This window comes from Ranitomeya imitator, chromosome 8 (genome assembly GCF_032444005.1).
Source record: "Ranitomeya imitator isolate aRanImi1 chromosome 8, aRanImi1.pri, whole genome shotgun sequence".
Taxonomy (NCBI): Eukaryota; Metazoa; Chordata; class Amphibia; order Anura; family Dendrobatidae; genus Ranitomeya; species Ranitomeya imitator.
In genome coordinates this window covers 199630202-199651945 of record NC_091289.1, presented here as the reverse complement: position 1 = coordinate 199651945, position 21744 = coordinate 199630202, and the positions used below count along the sequence as shown (strand labels likewise).

Genomic DNA, 21744 nt, shown 5'->3' with positions numbered 1-21744 from the left:
GAGTTGTATATTAGCCTTATCAGTCCACAGGATTTGTTCCCAAAATGTATCAGGCTTGTTTAGATGTTCTTTTGGATACTTCTGATGCTGAATTTTATGGTGAGTACGCAGGAGAAGTTTTCTTCTGATGACTCTTCCATGAAGGCCATATTTGTGCAGGTGTCTCTGAACAGTAGAACAAGGTACCACAACTCCAGAGTCTGCTAAATCTTTCTGAAGGTCTTTTGCAATCAAGTGGGAGTTCTGATTTGCCTCTCTAGCAATCCTACGATTAACTCTCCCTGAAATTTTGCTTGATCTTTCAGACCTTAATCTTGACCTCCATCATTCCTGGTAACAGACATTTCTTAATTACGTTTTTGAATTGAGGAAAGGGCAACTTGAAGACGCTTTGCCATCTTCTTATGGCCTTCTCCTGCTCTGTGGGACTTCACCATTTTCCCAAGTGCTCGGCAGCGGCTTAAAGAACCCATGGCTGCTAGTTTTTGGCACAGGAAAGAGGAAGATAGTTAAAGCTGGTTTTATAAAGTTGGGTAATTTGCATCACCCAGCCTTTCCTAACGATGATGGTGAACAAGCCATAACCCTATCAGGCTAATTAAGGTCTGACACCTTGGTCAATGTTATCTGACTACACAAATCTTCTAAGGGTGCACAAACTTTTGAAAATGCACATTTCCCTTTTTGTCGTTTTTAAAATTAAAAAAAAAAAATAAATAAATCTACATTTATGCCTAAAATACTGTACAAAGGAAATGTGTCATCTGCAATTTTAGCCTTTTAGAGATCATTTCCTCTTCAACTTGCTTAACTGTTCACAATAACAGTAATTTTGACCAGGGGTGCACAGACTTTTACATGGCACTGTGAGGGTTGGTGGACACAAATACAAGAGATTCCAAGGAGACAGCACGGAAAGTGTCTGAATGATGGGAGTCTGGTATTCGGCTGCTGGCAGCCGTTCAGGACGCTGACACCACAACGGCCTTCATTTAGTACCTGCGACCGGCGGGCTGGATGCGCTGAATACACAGAAAGCCATCGCCGAAAGCCATCGCCGAAAGCCATCGCAGAAAACCATCGCAGAAAGCCATCGCAGAAAGCCATCGCAGAAAGCCATCGCAGAAAGCCATCGCAGAAAACCATCGCAGAAAACCATCGCAGAAAGCCATCGCAGAAAACCATCGCAGAAAACCATCGCAGAAAGCCATCGCAGAAAGCCATCCGAGAAAGCCATCGCAGAAAGCCATCGCAGAAAACCATCGCAGAAAGCCATCGCAGAAAACCATCGCAGAAAGCCATCGCAGAAAACCATCGCAGAAAGCCATCGCAGAAAGCCATCGCAGAAAACCATCGCAGAAAGCCATCGCAGAAAGCCATCGCAGAAAGCCATCGCAGAAAACCATCGCAGAAAACCATCGCAGAAAGCCATCGCAGAAAGCCATCGCAGAAAACCATCGCAGAAAGCCATCGCAGAAAGCCATCGCAGAAAGCCATCGCAGAAAACCATCGCAGCGCCTCTGAGAAGTCCCATTTGCTCGGCTGGAAGAACATGTCCAACAGGTTACTGCCCGGGGTACAGGCCGTGCATAAAATGGCCACAGACTCCCCTCCACAAGTCCACACCACTTCTGCCATGTCTGGTCCCAGCTGTAGGTGGTGCCACAATAGCCACTTCTAACATTACGTAGATGTAACATCAGCGCCCCCAGCACAACGCCGTGCACCGCGCACTGCAGCACAATGCCACACGCCGCAGCACAATTCCACACGCAGTGCACCGCGCCCTGCAGCACAACGCCGCGCACCACACCCTGCAGCACAATGCCATGCACTGCAGCACAACGCCACACGCCACGCACTGCAGCACAACGCCACACGCCACGCACTGCAGCACAACGCCGCGCACCACACCCTGCAGCACAATGCCGTGCACTGCAGCACAAACGCCACACGCCGCGCCCTGCAGCACAACGCCACGCCCTGCAACACAACGCCACACACTGCAGCACAACGCCACACACTGCAGCACAACGCCACACATTACGCACTGCAGCACAACGCCACGCACTGCAGCACATCGCCACACATTACGCACTGCAGCACAACGCCACGCACTGCAGCACATCGCCACACGCCACGCACTGCAGCAAAACCCCACAAGTCACGCACTGCAACACAACGCCACAAGCCGCGCACTGCAACACAACGCCACACGCCGCGCACTGCAGCACAACGCCGCGCACCACCCTGCAGCACAACGCCGTGCACTGCAGCACAAACGCCACACGCTGCGCCCTACAGCACAACGCCACGCCCTGCAGCACAACGCCACACGCCACGCACTGCAGCACAAACGCCACACGCTGCGCCCTGCAGCACAACGCCACTCGCCACGCCCTGCAGCACAACGCCACGCCCTGCCGCACAACCCCACACGCCACGCACTGCAGCACGCCGCGCCCTGCAGCACAACGCCACACGCCGCGCCCTGCAGCACAACGCCACACGCCGCGCCTTGCAGCACGACGCCACACGCCGCGCCCTGCAGCACGACGCCACACGCTGCGCCCTGCAGCACAACGCCACACGCTGCGCCCTGCAGCACAACGCCACACGCTGCGCCCTGCAGCACAACGCCACACGCTGCGCCCTGCAGCACAACGCCACACGCTGCGCCCTGCAGCACAACGCCACGCACTGCAGCACAACGCCACAAGCTGTGCCCTGCAGCACAACGCCACGCACCACAACACAACGCCACGTACTGCAGCACAACCCCACACGCCTCGCACTGCAACACAATGCCACGTACTGCAGCACAACCCCACACGCCTCGCACTGCAGCATAACGCCACACGCCACGCACTGCAGCACAACGCCACACGCCACGCACTGCAGCACAACGCCACACGCCGCGCCCTGCAGCACGACGCCACACGCCGCGCCCTGCAGCACGACGCCACACGCTGCGCCCTGCAGCACAACGCCACACGCTGCGCCCTGCAGCACAACGCCACACGCTGCGCCCTGCAGCACAACGCCACACGCTGCGCCCTGCAGCACAACGCCACGCACTGCAGCACAACGCCACAAGCTGTGCCCTGCAGCACAACGCCACGCACCACAACACAACGCCACGTACTGCAGCACAACCCCACACGCCTCGCACTGCAACACAATGCCACGTACTGCAGCACAACCCCACACGCCTCGCACTGCAGCATAACGCCTCACGCCACGCACTGCAACACAACGCCACGTACTGCAGCACAACCCCACACGCCACGCACTGCAGCACAACGCCACACGCTGCGCCCTGCAGAACAACGCCACACGCCGCAGCCACACGCTGCGCCCTGCAGCACAACGCCGCGCACCACGTACTGCAGCACAACGCCTCGCACCACACCCTGCAGCACACTACGCACACACAAGTCTGTTATGACAACTTCCCAAAAGATTAAATTATGGAGATGAGAACGGAAAATAACAGAAGAAAAGAGGAAACTAATTTGCGCTCTGAATAAGGAGCGGCCCCGATGTAATCACCGTAATCGCTCTCCGGATCGTGTTACGCACATCGGCGCTGACAATAATCCTACAGGTGTCACAGGAAACTTTATGCTTCATAGTCTTACTATAATGAAGATTATAAGCTCGAGCCGCAGACTTCATAGTTTTATGGAAAAGGTGGGCAACCACTAAATACCGCCAACCCAGCCTCCACCGCGTGATCAGCAGACTCCCCAACTTCTGATCTGCGGAGGGAGGCACAAAGCCATCGATCTGAGGCTACAGCAGGGCGCTGGTCCCAGGAGGACACTACAACCACCCAGCGCCGCCGCATCACATCACACACGACTTTCAGGACCACAGTAGGGAAATAAGTATGTGATCTGCTGCCGATTTTGTCAGATTTCCCTCCTGCAGAGAATGGAGAGGTCTGTAATTGTTATCGTCGGTACACTCCACCTGTGAGACACAGAATCTAAGATAAAATTCCAGAAAAATCACATTGTCGGATTGTTACATCATTCATTTGCATTTTATTGCCCTGAAATAAGTATTTGATACAATAGAAAAACAGAACGTAACGATGCTCTCACAGCTGGTGTCCCTACTGAGCATGTGCAGAAAGTGCAGCACAGATTCATCTCCACTAAAACCCGAGATAATCGGATCAGGAACAGAACAGACATTTATAGGAGACAACAGAACTTATTATGGAAACATTTACAGCAGATCCTGCACTGAACTACTGCACCCAATGTGTTGTATATTATAGGAGTCGCTTCATTTTATACCGACTCCCTGGTGCCTGCAATAAAAATTACAGACCTCTCCGTTCTTTGTAGGGGAAAACTTGAAAAATCAGCTAAGTATCAAATACTTATTTTCCCCACTGTATGAAACAGGGATGCAGTCTATCATCTGGGTGCTGCACGGGATGGTGTGGGGGGTGCATCACCACGCAGCCTGCATAGTATGTCGGTGCACCACGTGGCGGTATAGTGCGAGCGCTCTCCACCACCTGAAGGCTCCTGAGGGCTCCATTCACATTTGCCTCAGTTTCCATGACTGATCTGTCGGTTCTATTCTGGTAAACGATCCATAGTGGATAATGAAAGAGCAACAACCACCTGGCCGTATTGAGGGAGCTACAAATAAAAAGATAAATAAAATAATGGTGAGAGTGTGCACCCCGCTTTGTCGCCCAGGGCCCTATAGTCTATAAAACCTGCAGATGAGGAACCTTCTATATCGTTCACACACCGAAATATCAAAAAAGTGACTTTATAAAAAGAAGCCCACTTGCCGGGACGTGCGATATTCAATGCGCTGAATGAACGGTGGGGTCCAGGTTACACAACAACACTCGAACTTGTCAGTTTGTCAATGAGCAGGGCCCTGGCAAAGTAAACACGCCCCGGGGTCACCACCGCCGGGAGGAGAACTTTCCATATACAAATGAAGAGTACGCTGTCTGGCAGACGAAAACACGAATGTCTGCGACCTGCACCCCCAGAAAAAGATGCCGGCTGCACGGAGGGATAAAGCGTTCACTGGAAGAGCAGGTCCAAACAATCCAGCAGGGGCCCCCGCCGTCAGAGCCCAGCGCCTGGGGCCCCCGCCGTCAGAGCCCAGCGCCTGGGGCCCCCGCCGTCAGAGCCCAGCGCCTGGGGCCCCCCGCCTTCAGAGCCCAGCGCCTGGGGCCCCCCGCCTTCAGAGCCCAGCGCCTGGGGCCCCCCGCCTTCAGAGCCCAGCGCCTGGGGCCCCCCGCCATCAGAGCCCAGCGCCTGGGGCCCCAAACTAGGTCATCAGGGCCACGAAAGTCTTGGGAAATCCGATGCTGGGCTTCTCCAGACTATTCATATGACATTGGTTGAATCCATGTGTAAAAGCTCCATACAAAGAAAAGTGCTCCTGCTTCTAATATGCTTCAATTTCAAGACCTCTGCTTGCTGCTGAGAAAAAAAAAACAAAAACACACTGCTGACATTTGGAGCCTGGAAACCAATGGGAGCCTAGGTAAGAGTCCCGGACAGGGCAGAGATTGATGCCGCTCTTGGCTTTCTGAGGAATGCCGACACTGACACACTGTAACAAATTAACAGAATTTAAAAAGGGAAAGAGCAGGGTGAACGGAGGAATGGAGCAGAATGACGTCAGGGGGACGTACACACACGGAATACAGAGGGGCCCCAGAGCGGCAAGGCCACGTCCTCATCTATCACAGGAGGAACGGCTGTAAATCGGGAATATTTGCAGAAACTTCCCGGCTGTGTGACTGCGGGCGATGCCGAATATGAGTGCGCACCGCACACAACCAGGGGGATGATTAATCCTGGGACCATGATACATTGTGGCAGAACCACAATATTTCCTGGCATCGGGACACCTTCATGAGGAGGCCTTGTGGATATCTACGCTGATGGTATCCCATATAATAAATCCATATACAGACAGTACATGCGGTTTTTCTTTAATCAACGTTTTGAAGTACTTGGCTATGTTTCCACGTTGGGGATTCATTCAGGATTTGCTGCGGATTAGACGCTGCGTACATCCGAAGCGTCCAGATGTTACAGCATAGCGGAGGGGATTTTATGAAATCCCATCTCAACTGTGCGTGCAGGGACGCCCTGAGTAACCAGACATGCGGTGCGTCTTTATAGACTGCAGCATGTCTATTTAGCTTGTGGAGATGCTCCATTTCTGCAAGATAAATAACAGTCTATGAATATGATGCGGTGATTCCGCTCGTGTTCAACCGGAATCACCCGCGTACAAAGGGGGCGGCGCTTTGGGCGGAGCGGGGTATCCACTGCATCCAAGAGATTATGCCCCATGGAAACATACCCTACAGCCTTCATCAGGACAAGAAAAGCATGTGCACCGCCGAATATCCTCGAATCCTCCTCATCTGTGATTTCCCGGTCTGATGACCGCTTGGATCTGCAGCAGTGGATGTAGTGATTGAAATGTTGTGTATACACAATAAATAAGGTTAGTATCGCCGTAAACACCTTTCTCTTCCTTGGATAAAACCCTATTGCGCTGTCATTTTCCTCCTGGTTTTATTCTGTATGACAAGTCTGCACACAGTCCAGAAAACACAGCACAAGATTCAAAGAAAAGACGTTGTGGAATTCTCGGCCTTTGCCGTTGTTTTCCCCAGGAAAGTGGCGTAAATCTCACAGCTAGCACATTGACAAACTTACACGAGATACAAGCACAACAAAACTGTGCGCCAACACCATCAGCGATGAAGTGCCAGTGCAATGCCAGGCTGCGCTACTGAATGCCAAGTGCCAGCCGTCTGTCCGCAATGGCGCACAGACCGGTTTATGGGACGTGTACAAAACACGGCAGAAAATGCGCACAAACCGGAAACGGGCAGGAGTGGACGCGGCATCGGGAGTGGAACCAAGAACAAGGGATTCAAGTCCACACGTGGTCAGCAGCAAACGATCACAGAAGGATCGCGTCTTGGTAACGGCCCCGACGTCAGGGACAGATCGCTTCTGACCACGCATGTGTCACGACTGCCCGTGTCTGGAAGATCTGTGGACCGGGCCGCTCGGGGGCTCAGTGGTTAGCACAGACATCTTGCACGGCTGGGACCCCGGGAATATGTCGGCGATATACACTACTCACAAAAAGTTAGGGATATTTGGCTTTTGGGGGAAATTTATGGGAAACATAAAATGTTCACATTACAGTGATATTTGGTCATGACAGCCGGGCACTAAGTAGGAGCAGCGATGGGGATTTCCCAAAATAAGGACACCGTCTAAATAACTTGTCCTGTGAACCCGAGCATCAGTTACAGCTGATAACGGCGCCTCCTGCTGTTCACAAGTGGAGTAAACTAAACGATTTACCAACGATCACGACCAGCGATACGACCTGGCCGTGATCGCTGCAGCGTCGTTGTTTAGGTCGTTGTGTGGTCGCTGGAGAGCTGTCACACAGACAGCTCTCCAGCGACCAACGATGCCGAAGTCCCCGGGTAACCAGGGTAAACATCGGGTTACTAAGTGCAGGGCCGCGCTTAGTAACCCGATGTTTACCCTGGTTACCATTGAAAAAGTAAAAAAAAACAATCACTACATACTAACATTCCGGTGTCTGTCACGTCCCCCGCCGTCAGATTCCCGCACTGACTGTCAGCGCCGGCCAGCCGTAAAGCAGAGCACAGCAATGACGTTACCGCTGTGCTTTACGGCTGGTGCTGACAGTCAGTGCGTGAAGCTGACGGCGGGGGACGTGACAGACACCGGAATGTGAGTATGTAGTGTTTTTTTTTCCTTTACAATGGTAACCAGGGTAAACATCGGGTTACTAAGCACGGCCCTGCACTTAGTAACCCGATGTTTACCCTGGTTACCAGTGAACACATCACTGGATCGGCGTCACACACGCTGATCCAGCGATGTCAGCAGGAAGTCCAGCGACAAAATAAAGTTCTGGACTTCTAGCTCCGACCAGCGATCTCACAGCAGGATCCTGATCACTGCTGCGTGTCAAACACAACGATATCGCTATCCAGGACGCTGCAACGTCACGGATCGCTAGCGATATCGTTCAAAAGTTGCTCGGTGTGAAGGTACCTTTACTGTCTGCGGAGATGTGACGGACAACTCTTCATGAAGGACGGCCCTTGGGTCAATGAGGTTCTGGGGTACAGAGCTACGAGCCTCTACACAGCGACTCAGCTGATCCCAGAGGATATCTATTGGATTCAGTCTGGAGAAAGTGTGGCCGCTCCATCTGAGGACCCCCATTCTCCATCTGAGGACCCCCATTCTCCATCTGAGGACCCCCATTCTCCATCTGAGGACCCCCATTCTCCATCTGAGGACCCCTATTCTCCATCACCTGTTTCCCAGTGATGTGACATTGATGACCTGGAGCATGGACCTCCATGGATAATAATAATAATAGTAATAATAATAATTTATTTTATTAGCCATTAAAAGGTCTCATATCTACAATATTATCTTGTTTTTTCCCACTGGAAGGATGAAAAGCTTAGAGGGTGAATTTAAGGGTCAGACAGAAATTTCACCCACAAGCCAAATATCCCCGACTTTTTGTGATCAGTATAAATATAAGTGTAATAATCCTCCGGAACATTCTGGACCGATCATTGCTCAGCAGCGCTGTTCTCGCGGCCAAAACCAATGAAACCTGACCAACACTTTTATAAAAGGATTCCTCACAGCCATCATGGCTCCTGCACATGGGGAACACAAGAACGACCATCTTTGTATCCGCCGGGACTCGGGAAAAATTCTGCTGGAATAATCTTCAATGTCGAGGACAACGTCACCCAAGATTACAATGTACTGCTGGTGTCACAGACAGAAAGACTCCACGGGATGCAACGACACAAGCGTGAAGTCACCAGGAACGGCCAGCGGTAATCGTACAGCACCGGTAACCGTACAGCACCGGCGACACTGCCCCTATATACACAGCCGTACATCCCCCTATATTCACAGCCGTACAGCACCGGCGACACTGCCATTATATACACAGCCGTACATCCCCGGAGACGCTGCCCCTATATACACAGCCGTACAGCACCGGAGACGCTGCCCCTATATACACAGCCGTACATCCCCCTATATTCACAGCCGTACAGCACCGGCGACACTGCCATTATATACACAGCCGTACATCCCCGGAGACGCTGCCCCTATATACACAGCCGTACAGCACCGGAGACGCTGCCCCTATATACACAGCCGTACAGCACCGGAGACGCTGCCCCTATATACACAGCCGTACAGCACCGGCAACACTGCCCCTATATACACAGCCGTACAGCACCGGCGACACTGCCATTATATACACAGCCGTACAGCACCGGAGACGCTGCCCCTATATACACAGCCGTGCAGCACCGGAGACGCTGCCCCTATATACACAGCCGTACATCCCCCTATATTCACAGCCGTACAGCACCGGCGACACTGCCCCTATATACACAGCCGTATATCCCCCTATATACACAGCCGTACAGCACCGGCGACACTGCCATTATATACACAGCCGTACATCCCCGGAGACGCTGCCCCTATATACACAGCCGTACAGCACCGGAGACGCTGCCCCTATATACACAGCCGTACATCCCCCTATATACACAGCCGTACAGCACCGGCGACACTGCCATTATATACACAGCCGTACAGCACCGGAGACGCTGCCCCTATATACACAGCCGTACAGCACCGGCAACACTGCCCCTATATACACAGCCGTACATCCCCCTATATACACAGCCGTACAGCACCGGCGACACTGCCATTATATACACAGCCGTACATCCCCGGAGACGCTGCCCCTATATACACAGCCGTACAGCACCGGAGACGCTGCCCCTATATACACAGCCGTGCAGCACCGGAGACGCTGCCCCTATATACACAGCCGTACAGCACCGGCGACACTGCCATTATATACACAGCCGTACATCCCCGGAGACGCTGCCCCTATATACACAGCCGTACAGCACCGGAGACGCTGCCCCTATATACACAGCCGTACATCCCCGGAGACGCTGCCCCTATATACACAGCCGTACATCCCCGGAGACGCTGCCCCTATATACACAGCCGTACATCCCCCTATATACACAGCCGTACATCCCCCTATATACACAGCCGTACATCCCCCTATATACACAGCCGTACATCCCCCTATATACACAGCCGTACAGCACCGGCAACACTGCCATTATATACACAGCCGTACATCCCCCTATATACACAGCCATACAGCACCGGTGACACTGCTATTATATACACAGCCGTACAGCACCGGTGACACTGCTATTATATACACAGCCTTACATCCCCGGAGACGCTGCCCCTATATACACAGCCGTGCAGCACCGGAGACGCTGCCCCTATATACACAGCCGTACAGCACCGGAGACACTGCCCCTATATACACAGCCGTACATCCCCGGAGACGCTGCCCCTATATACACAGCCGTACATCCCCCTATATACACAGCCGTACATCCCCCTATATACACAACCGTACAGCACCGGTGACACTGCTATTATATACACAGCCGTACAGCACCGGAGACACTGCCCCTATATACACAGCCATACATCCCCCTATATACACAGCCGTACATCCCCCTACATACACAGCCGTACAGCACCGGCGACACTGCCATTATATACACAGCCGTACATCCCCCTATATACATACATCCCCCCTATATACACACATCCCCGGAGACGCTGCCCCTATATACACAGCCGTACATCCCCCTATATACACAGCCGTACATCCCCCTATATACACAGCCGTACAGCACCGGTGACACTGCTATTATATACACAGCCGTACAGCACCGGAGACGCTGCCCCTATATACACAGCGGTACATGCCCAGAGACGCTGCCCCTATATACAACCTCCTGTGGAGGTTGCGGCCTGGACGTGGCTCAGTCCTCGGTATTTCCCAGCTGTCACCCCCGCTCGTTACCCCCCATGTCCGGGGCCTCCAGGCCGCACTCACCGCTCTCTATCTCGTTCCCCTTCTTGGCGGTGGCGGCGTTCCCCATGGTCGGGCGCTGGGGCGGGGGGGGGCGCTGTGTCCTGGGGCCGCTGCCCGGCTCTGTCCGTCTCTCTGCTCCGCTCCACCGGCCCGTCCAGCAGCCGCCGCCACAAGTCTACAGCCGCTCACCGGAAGTGACGTCCAGGCAGCCGAGAGCACGGAGGGGGCGGAGCGTTGTTACGGGAGACAGCGAGGACAAGCCGGCCTCCACCGAACACCGACCGCCAGCCTCCCCGGCCTCCACCGAACACCGACCGCCAGCCTCCCCGGCCTCCACCGAACACCGACCCCCAGCCTCCCCGGCCTCCACCGAACACCGACCGCCAGCCTCCCCGGCCTCCACCGAACACTAACCGCCGGCCTCCACCGAACACCGACTGCCAGCCTCCCCGGCCTCCACCGAACACCGACCGCCAGCCTCCCCGGCCTCCACCGAACACCGACCGCCAGCCTCCCCGGCCTCCACCGAACACCGACCGCCAGCCTCCCCGGCCTCCACCGAACACTAACCGCCGGCCTCCACCGAACACCGACCGCCAGCCTCCGCGGCCTCCACCGAACACCGACCGCCAGCCTCCCCGGCCTCCACCGACCGCCAGCCTCCCCGGCCTCCACCGAACACCGACCGCCAGCCTCCCCGGCCTCCACCGACCGCCAGCCTCCCCGGCCTCCACCGAACACCGACCGCCAGCCTCCCCGGCCTCCACCGAACACCGACTGCCAGCCTCCCCGGCCTCCACCGACCGCCAGCCTCCACCGAACACCGACCGCCAGCCTCCCCGGCCTCCACCGAACACCGACCGCCAGCCTCCCCGGCCTCCACCGAACACTAACCGCCGGCCTCCACCGAACACCGACCGCCAGCCTCCCCGGCCTCCACCGAACACCGACCGCCAGCCTCCCCGGCCTCCACCGACCGCCAGCCTCCCCGGCCTCCACCGAACACCGACCGCCAGCCTCCCCGGCCTCCACCGACCGCCAGCCTCCCCGGCCTCCACCGAACACCGACCGCCAGCCTCCCCGGCCTCCACCGAACACCGACTGCCAGCCTCCCCGGCCTCCACCGACCGCCAGCCTCCACCGAACACCGACCGCCAGCCTCCCCGGCCTCCACCGAACACCGACCGCCAGCCTCCCCGGCCTTCACCGAACACCGACCGCCAGCCTCCCCGGCCTCCACCGAACACCGACCGCCAGCCTACCCGGCCTCCACCGAACACCGACCGCCAGCCTCCCCGGCCTTCACCGAACGCCAGCCTCCCCGGCCTCCACCGAACACTAACCGCCGGCCTCCACCGAACACCGACCGCCAGCCTCCCCTGCCTCCACCGAACACCGACCGCCAGCCTCCCCGGCCTCCACCGAACACCGACCGCCAGCCTCCCCGGCCTCCACCGACCGCCAGCCTCCCCGGCCTCCACCGACCGCCAGCCTCCCCGGCCTCCACCGAACACCGACCGCCAGCCTCCCCGGCCTCCACCGAACACCGACCGCCAGCCTCCCCGGCCTCCACCGAACACCGACCGCCAGCCTCCCCGGCCTCCACCGACCGCCAGCCTCCCCGGCCTCCACCGAACACCGACCGCCAGCCTCCCCGGCCTCCACCGAACACCGACCGCCAGCCTCCCCGGCCTCCACCGAACACCGACCGCCAGCCTCCCCGGCCTCCACCGAACACCGACCGCCAGCCTCCCCGGCCTTCACCGAACGCCAGCCTCCCCGGCCTCCACCGAACACTAACCGCCGGCCTCCACCGAACACCGACCGCCAGCCTCCCCTGCCTCCACCGAACACCGACCGCCAGCCTCCCCGGCCTCCACCGAACACCGACCGCCAGCCTACCCGGCCTCCACCGAACACCGACCGCCAGCCTCCCCGGCCTCCACCGAACACCGACGGCCAGCCTCCCCGGCCTCCACCGAACACTAACCGCCGGCCTCCACCGAACACCGACCGCCAGCCTCCCCTGCCTCCACCGAACACCGACCGCCAGCCTCCCCGGCCTCCACCGAACACCGACCGCCAGCCTCCCCGGCCTCCACCGAACACTAACCGCCGGCCTCCACCGAACACCGACCGCCAGCCTCCGCGGCCTCCACCGAACACCAACCGCCAGCCTCCCCGGCCTTCACCGAACACCAACCGCCAGCCTCCCCGGCCTTCACCGAACACCAACCACCAGCCTCCCCGGCCTTCACCGAACACCGACCGCCAGCCTCCCCGGCCTCCACCGAACACCGACCGCCAGCCTCCCCGGCCTCCACCGAACACCGACCACCAGCCTCCCCGGCCTCCACCGAACACCAACCGCCAGCCTCCCTGGCCTCCACTGAACACCGACCGCCAGCCTCCCCGGCCTCCACCGAACACCGACGGCCAGCCTCCCCGGCCTCCACCGAACACCGACCGCCAGCCTCCCCGGCCTCCACTGAACACCGACCGCCAGCCTCCCCGGCCTCCACTGAACACCGACCGCCAGCCTCCCCCGAACACTAACCGCCGGCCTCCACCGAACACCGACCGCCAGCCTCCCCGGCCTCCACCGAACACCGACCGCCAGCCTCCCCGGCCTCCACCGAACACCGACCGCCAGCCTCCCCTGCCTCCACCGAACACCGACCGCCAGCCTCCACCGAACACCAGCCTCCCCGGCCTTCACCGAACACTGACCGCCAGCCTCCTCGGCCTCCACCGAACACCGACCGCCAGCCTCCCCGGCCTTCACCGACCACCGACGGCCAGCCTCCCCGGCCTTCACCGAACGCCAGCCTCCCCGGCCTCCACCGAACACTAACCGCCGGCCTCCACCGAACACCGACCGCCAGCCTCCCCTGCCTCCACCGAACACCGACCGCCAGCCTCCCCTGCCTCCAGCGAACACCGACCGCCAGCCTCCCCGGCCTCCACCGAACACTAACCGCCGGCCTCCACCGAACACCGACCGCCAGCCTCCCCGGCCTCCACCGAACACCAACCGCCAGCCTCCCCGGCCTTCACCGAACACCGACCGCCAGCCTCCCCGGCCTCCACCGAACACCGACCGCCAGCCTCCCCGGCCTCCACCGAACACCGACCGCCAGCCTCCCCGGCCTCCACCGAACACCAACCGCCAGCCTCCCCGGCCTCCACCGAACACCGACCGCCAGCCTCCCCGGCCTCCACCGAACACCAACCCCCAGCCTCCCCGGCCTCCACCGAACACCGACGGCCAGCCTCCCCGGCCTCCACCGAACACTAACCGCCGGCCTCCACCAGCCTCCCCGGCCTCCACCGAACACCGACCGCCAGCCTCCCCGGCCTCCACTGAACACCGACCGCCAGCCTCCCCAGCCTCCACTGAACACCGACCGCCAGCCTCCCCGGCCTCCACCGAACACTAACCGCCGGCCTCCACCGAACACCGACCGCCAGCCTCCCCGGCCTCCACCGAACACCGACCGCCAGCCTCCCCGGCCTCCACCGAACACCGACCGCCAGCCTCCCCTGCCTCCACCGAACACCGACCGCCAGCCTCCACCGAACACCAGCCTCCCCGGCCTTCACCGAACACCGACCGCCAGCCTCCTCGGCCTCCACCGAACACCGACCGCCAGCCTCCCCGGCCTCCACCGAACACTGACCGCCAGCCTCCCCGGCCTCCACCGAACACTGACCGCCAGCCTCCCCGGCCTCCACCGAACACTGACCGCCAGCCTCCCCGGCCTTCACCGAACACTGACCGCCAGCCTCCCCGGCCTCCACCGAACACCGACCGCCAGCCACACCGGCCTCTAATATACCCTGACCTCTACAGCCCACACCGGCCTATAATATGCCCCGGCCTCTAATATACCCCAGCCTCTACAGCACACCCCGGCCTCTAATATACCCCGGCCTCTACAGCCCACACCGGCCTCTAATATACCCCGGCCTCTACAGCACACCCCGGCCTCTAATATACCCCGGCCTCTACAGCACACCCCGGCCTCTACAGCACACCCCGGCCTCTACAGCACACCCCGGCCTCTAATATACCTCGGCCTCTACAGCCCACACCGGCCTCTAATATACCCCGGCCTCTACAGCACACCCCGGCCTCTAATATACCCCGGCCTCTACAGCACACACCGGCCTCTACAGCACACACCGGCCTCTAATATACCCCGGCCTCTACAGCACACCCCGGCCTCTAATATACCCCGGTCTCTACAGCCCACCTCGGCCTCTAATATACCCCGGCCTCTACAGCACACCCCGGCCTCTAATATACCCCGGCCTCTACAGCACACCCCAGCCTCTAATATACCCCGGCCTCTACAGCCCACACCGGCCTCTAATATACCCCGGCCTCTAATATACCCGGGCCTCTACAGCCCACACCGGCCTCTAATATACCCAGGCCTCTAATATACCCCGGCCCCTACAGCACACCCCGGCCCCTACAGCACACCCCGGCCCCTACAGCACACCCCGGCCTCTACAGCACACCCCGGCCTCTAATATACCCCGGCCTCTACAGCACACCCCGGCCTCTAATATACCCTGGCCTCTAATATACCCCGGCCTCTACAGCACACCCCGGCCTCTACAGCACACACCGGCCTCTAATATACCCCGGCCTCTACAGCACACTCCGGCCTCTAATATACCCCGGCCTCTACAGCATACCCCGGCCTCTACAGAACACCCCGGCCTCTACAGCACACATCGGCCTCTAATATACCCTGGCCTCTACAGCACACCCCGGCCTCTTATATACCCTGCCCTCTACAGAACACCCCGGCCTCTACAGCACACATCAGCCTCTAATATACCCCAGCCTCTACAGCACACACCAATCTCTACAGCACACACCGGCCTCTAATATACCTCGGCCTCTACAGCACACCCCGGCCTCTAATATACCCTGCTCTCTACAGAACACCCCGGCCTCTACAGCACACATCGGCCTCTACAGCACATACCGGACTCTACAGCACACCAGCCTCTACTGCACACACCAGCCTCTACAGCACACCCCGACCTCTAATATACCCCGGCCTCTACAGCACACCCCGGCCTCTAATATACCCCGGCCTCTAATATACCCCGGCCTCTAATACACCCCAGCCTCTACAGCACACCGGCCTCTACTGCACACACCAGCCTCTACAGCACACCCCGGCCTCTACAGCACACACCAGCCTCTTCAGCACACCCCGGCCTCTAATATACTCTGGCCTCTACAGCACATCCCGGCCTCTAATATACCCCGGCCTCTACAGCACACCCCGGCCTCTACAGCACACCCCGGCCTCTACAGCACACCCCGGCCTCTACAGCACACCCCGGCCTCTAATATACCCCGGGCTCTACAGCACAACCCGGCCTCTAATATACCCCGGCTTCTACAGCACACCCCGCCCTCTACAGAACACCCCGGCCTCTACAGCACACCGGCCTCTAATATACCCCGGCCTCTACAGCACACACCGGCCTCTAATATACCCCGGCCTCTACAGCACACACCAGCCTCTACAGCACACCCCGGCCTCTACAGCACACACCAGCCTCTACAGCACACCCCGGCCTCTAATATACCCCGGCCTCTAATATACCCCGGCCTCTACAGCACACCCTGGCCTCTAATATACCCCGGCCTCTACAGCACACCCCGGCCTCTACAGCACACACCAGCCTCTACAGCACACCCCGGCCTCTCCTGTCACCTCGGCCTCTACTGCACACACCGGCCTCTAATATACCCCTGCCTCTACTTCACACACTGGCCTCTACAGCACACCCCGGCCTCTAATATACCCTGGCCTCTACAGCACATCCCGGCCTCTAATACACCCCGGCCTCTACAGCACACCCCGGCCTCTACAGCACACTGCGGCCTCTACAGCACACCCCGGCCTCTAATATACCCCGGGCTCTACAGCACAACCCGGCCTCTAATATACCCCGGCTTCTACAGCACACCCCGCCCTCTACAGAATACCCCGGCCTCTACAGCACACCGGCCTCTAATATACCCCGGCCTTTACAGCACACACCGGCCTCTAATATACCCCGGCCTCTACAGCACACACCAGCCTCTACAGCACACCCCGGCCTTTACAGCACACCCCGGCCTCTACAGCACACACCAGCCTCTACAGCACACCCCGGCCTCTAATATACCCTGGCCTCTACAGCACATCCCGGCCTCTAATATACCCCGGCCTCTACAGCACACCCCGGCCTCTAATATACCCCGGCCTCTACAGCCCACACCGGCCTCTAATATACCCCGGCCTCTAATATACCCTGGCCTCTACAGCACACCCCGGCCTCTAATATACCCCGGCCTCTACAGCACACCCCAGCCTCTAATATACCCCGGCCTCTACAGCCCACACCGGCCTCTAATATACCCCGGCCTCTAATATACCCGGGCCTCTACAGCCCACACCGGCCTCTAATATACCCAGGCCTCTAATATACCCCGGCCCCTACAGCACACCCCGGCCCCTACAGCACACCCCGGCCCCTACAGCACACCCCGGCCTCTACAGCACACCCCGGCCTCTAATATACCCCGGCCTCTACAGCACACCCCGGCCTCTAATATACCCTGGCCTCTAATATACCCCGGCCTCTACAGCACACCCCGGCCTCTACAGCACACACCGGCCTCTAATATACCCCGGCCTCTACAGCACACTCCGGCCTCTAATATACCCCAGCCTCTACAGCATACCCCGGCCTCTACAGAACACCCCGGCCTCTACAGCACACATCGGCCTCTAATATACCCTGGCCTCTACAGCACACCCCGGCCTCTTATATACCCTGCCCTCTACAGAACACCCCGGCCTCTACAGCACACATCAGCCTCTAATATACCCCAGCCTCTACAGCACACACCAATCTCTACAGCACACACCGGCCTCTACAGCACACCCCGGCCTCTACAGCACACCCCGGCCTCTAATATACCCCGGGCTCTACAGCACAACCCGGCCTCTAATATACCCCGGCTTCTACAGCACACCCCGCCCTCTACAGAACACCCCGGCCTCTACAGCACACCCCGGCCTCTAATATACCCTGCTCTCTACAGAACACCCCGGCCTCTACAGCACACATCGGCCTCTACAGCACATACCGGACTCTACAGCACACCGGCCTCTACTGCACACACCAGCCTCTACAGCACACCCAGACCTCTAATATACCCCGGCCTCTACAGCACACCCCGGCCTCTAATATACCCCGGCCTCTAATATACCCCGGCCTCTAATACACCCCAGCCTCTACAGCACACCGGCCTCTACTGCACACACCAGCCTCTACAGCACACCCCGGCCTCTACAGCACACACCAGCCTCTTCAGCACACCCCGGCCTCTAATATACCCTGGCCTCTACAGCACATCCCGGCCTCTAATATACCCCGGCCTCTACAGCACACCCCGGCCTCTACAGCACACCCCGGCCTCTACAGCACACCCCGGCCTCTACAGCACACCCCGGCCTCTAATATACCCCGGGCTCTACAGCACAACCCGGCCTCTAATATACCCCGGCTTCTACAGCACACCCCGCCCTCTACAGAACACCCCGGCCTCTACAGCACACCGGCCTCTAATATACCCCGGCCTCTACAGCACACACCGGCCTCTAATATACCCCGGCCTCTACAGCACACACCAGCCTCTACAGCACACCCCGGCCTCTACAGCACACACCAGCCTCTACAGCACACCCCGGCCTCTAATATACCCCGGCCTCTAATATACCCCGGCCTCTACAGCACACCCTGGCCTCTAATATACCCCGGCCTCTACAGCACACCCCGGCCTCTACAGCACACACCAGCCTCTACAGCACACCCCGGCCTCTCCTGTCACCTCGGCCTCTACTGCACACACCGGCCTCTAATATACCCCTGCCTCTACTTCACACACTGGCCTCTACAGCACACCCCGGCCTCTAATATACCCTGGCCTCTACAGCACATCCCGGCCTCTAATACACCCCGGCCTCTACAGCACACCCCGGCCTCTACAGCACACCGCGGCCTCTACAGCACACCCCGGCCTCTAATATACCCCGGGCTCTACAGCACAACCCGGCCTCTAATATACCCCGGCTTCTACAGCACACCCCGCCCTCTACAGAATACCCCGGCCTCTACAGCACACCGGCCTCTAATATACCCCGGCCTTTACAGCACACACCGGCCTCTAATATACCCCGGCCTCTACAGCACACCCCGGCCTTTACAGCACACCCCGGCCTTTACAGCACACCCCGGCCTCTACAGCACACACCAGCCTCTACAGCACACCCCGGCCTCTAATATACCCTGGCCTCTACAGCACATCCCGGCCTCTAATATACCCCGGCCTCTACAGCACACCCCGGCCTCTACAGCACACCCCGGCCTCTAATATACCTCGGCCTCAACTGCACACACAGGCCTCTAATATAGCCCGGCCTCTACAGCACACCGGCCTCTAATACACCCCGGCCTCTACAGCACACCCCAGCCTCTAATATACCCCGGCCTCAACTGCACACCTCGGCCTCTCCTGTCACCTTGGCCTCTACTGCACACACAGGCCTCTAATATACCCCAGCCTCTACAGCACACACCGGCCTCTATTATACCATGGCTTCTTCTGTCACTCCGGCCTCTAATATACCCCGGCCTCTGCTACACACGCCGGCCTCTAATATACCCCGGCCTCTACAGCACACCCCGGCCTCTAATATACCCTGGCCTCTACTGCACACACTGGCCTCTACAGCACACCAGCCTCTAATACATCCCGGCCTCTACAGCACACCCCGGCCTCTCCTGTCACCTCGGCCTCTACTGCACACACCGGCCTCTAATATACCCCTGCCTCTACTTCACACACTGGCCTCTACAGCACACCGGCCTCTAATACACCCCAGCCTCTACAGCACACACCGGCCTCTAATATACCCCAGCCTCTACAGCACACACTGACCTCTAATATACCCCAGCCTCTACAGCACACACCGGACTCTATTATACCATGGCTCTCCTGTCACCCCGGCCTCTAATATACCCCGGCCTCTACTGCACACACCGGCCTCTACTGCACACACCGGCCTCTCCCGTCACCCCGGCCTCTACAGCACACCCTAGCCTCCATTAAATCCTGGCCTCTACAACACACCCCGGCCTCTATTATACACTAACCTCTAATATACCCCGGACTCTACTGCACACACCGGCCTCTCCTGTCACCCCGGCCTCTACAGCACACACCGACCTCTCCTGTCACCCCGGCCTCTACAGCACACCCTAGTCTCCATTATATCCTGGCCTCTACAACACACCCCGGCCTCTACAGCACACACTGGCCTCTACTGCACACACTGGCCTCTCCTGTCACCCCCGCCACTACAGCACACCCTGACCTCCATTATATTCCGGCCTCTCCCATCATCTTGGCCTCTACTAGCCTATATAGGGGTCTGCACCTGGGGCTTATCGGGGGTATTGTGATTGGCCAATATTGGGGTTTGCACTTGGGGCTTTTTGGGGGGTACTGTGATTGGCCAATATTGGGGTCTGCACCTGGGGCTTATTGGTGGTAGTGTGGCCAATATTGGGGTCTGCACCTGGGGCTTATTGGTGGTAGTGTGGCCAATATTGGGGTCTGCACCTAGGACTTATCGGGGGGGTACTGTGGCTGGCCAATAATGGGGTTTGCACCTGGGGCTTATCGGGAGTAGTGTGACTGGCCAATATTGGGGTCTGCACCTGGGACTTATTGGGGGTACTGTGACTGGCCAATATTGGGGTCTGCACTTGGGACTTATTGGGGGTACTGTGACTGGCCAATATTGGGGTCTGCACTTGGGACTTATTGGGGGTGCTGTGGCTTGCCAATATTAGGGTCTGCACCTGGGGTTTATCGGGGGTACTGTGACTGGCCAATATTGAGGTCTGCTTCTGGGACTTATTGGGGGTACTGTGGCTGGCCAATATTGGTGTCTACACCTGGGGCTTATTGGGGGGTTCTGTGGCTGGCCAATATTGGTGTCTACACCTGGGGCTTATTGGGAGTTCTGTGGCTGGCCAATATTGGTGTCTACACCTGGGGCTTTTTGGGGTTTCTGTGGCTGGCCAATATTGAGGTTTGCACCTGGGGTTTATCGGGGGGTACTGTGACTGGCCAATATTGGGGTCTGCATCTGGGACTTATGGGGTACTGTGGCTGGCCAATATTGGGGTTTGCACTTGGGGTTTATCGGGGGGTTCTCTGACTGGCCAATATTGGGGTCTGCATCTGGGACTTAATGGGGGTACTGACTGGTCAATAGTCGGGGCTCTGTGTTAGGGGGTTACCGGGATGAATATGGCTGGCCAATATTGGGGTCTGCACCTGCGAGTTATTGGGGGTACTGTGGCTGGCCAATATTGGGGTCTGCACCTGCGAGTTATCGGGGGTACTGTGGCTGGCCAATATCGGAGGTCTGCACCTGCGAGTTATCGGGGGTACTGTGGCTGGCCAATATTGGGGTCTGCACCTGCGAGTTATCAGGGGTACTGTGGCTGGCCAATATCAGGGGTCTGCACCTGCGAGTTATCGGGGGTACTGTGGCTGGCCAATATCGGGGGTCTGCACCTGCGAGTTATCGGGGGTTCTGTGGCTGGCCAATATTG

General features: G+C 58.3%; 1 protein-coding gene across 2 annotated transcripts in view; it reads right to left on the bottom strand.

Moving 5' to 3' along the window:
• Positions 1–21744, bottom strand: part of PRKACB (protein kinase cAMP-activated catalytic subunit beta) — a 92080-nt gene that overhangs the window by 36234 nt on the left and 34102 nt on the right. The window contains exon 1 of one of the 2 annotated variants that reach the window (XM_069735806.1): positions 11053–11242. The exons of the other annotated variant lie outside the window; for it this stretch is intronic. Coding sequence (XP_069591907.1) covers positions 11053–11098 — 46 coding nt within the window. The 5' untranslated portion in view covers positions 11099–11242. Of the gene's footprint in view, positions 1–11052; positions 11243–21744 lie in introns of those variants that run through there. 2 annotated transcript variants of the gene reach the window in all.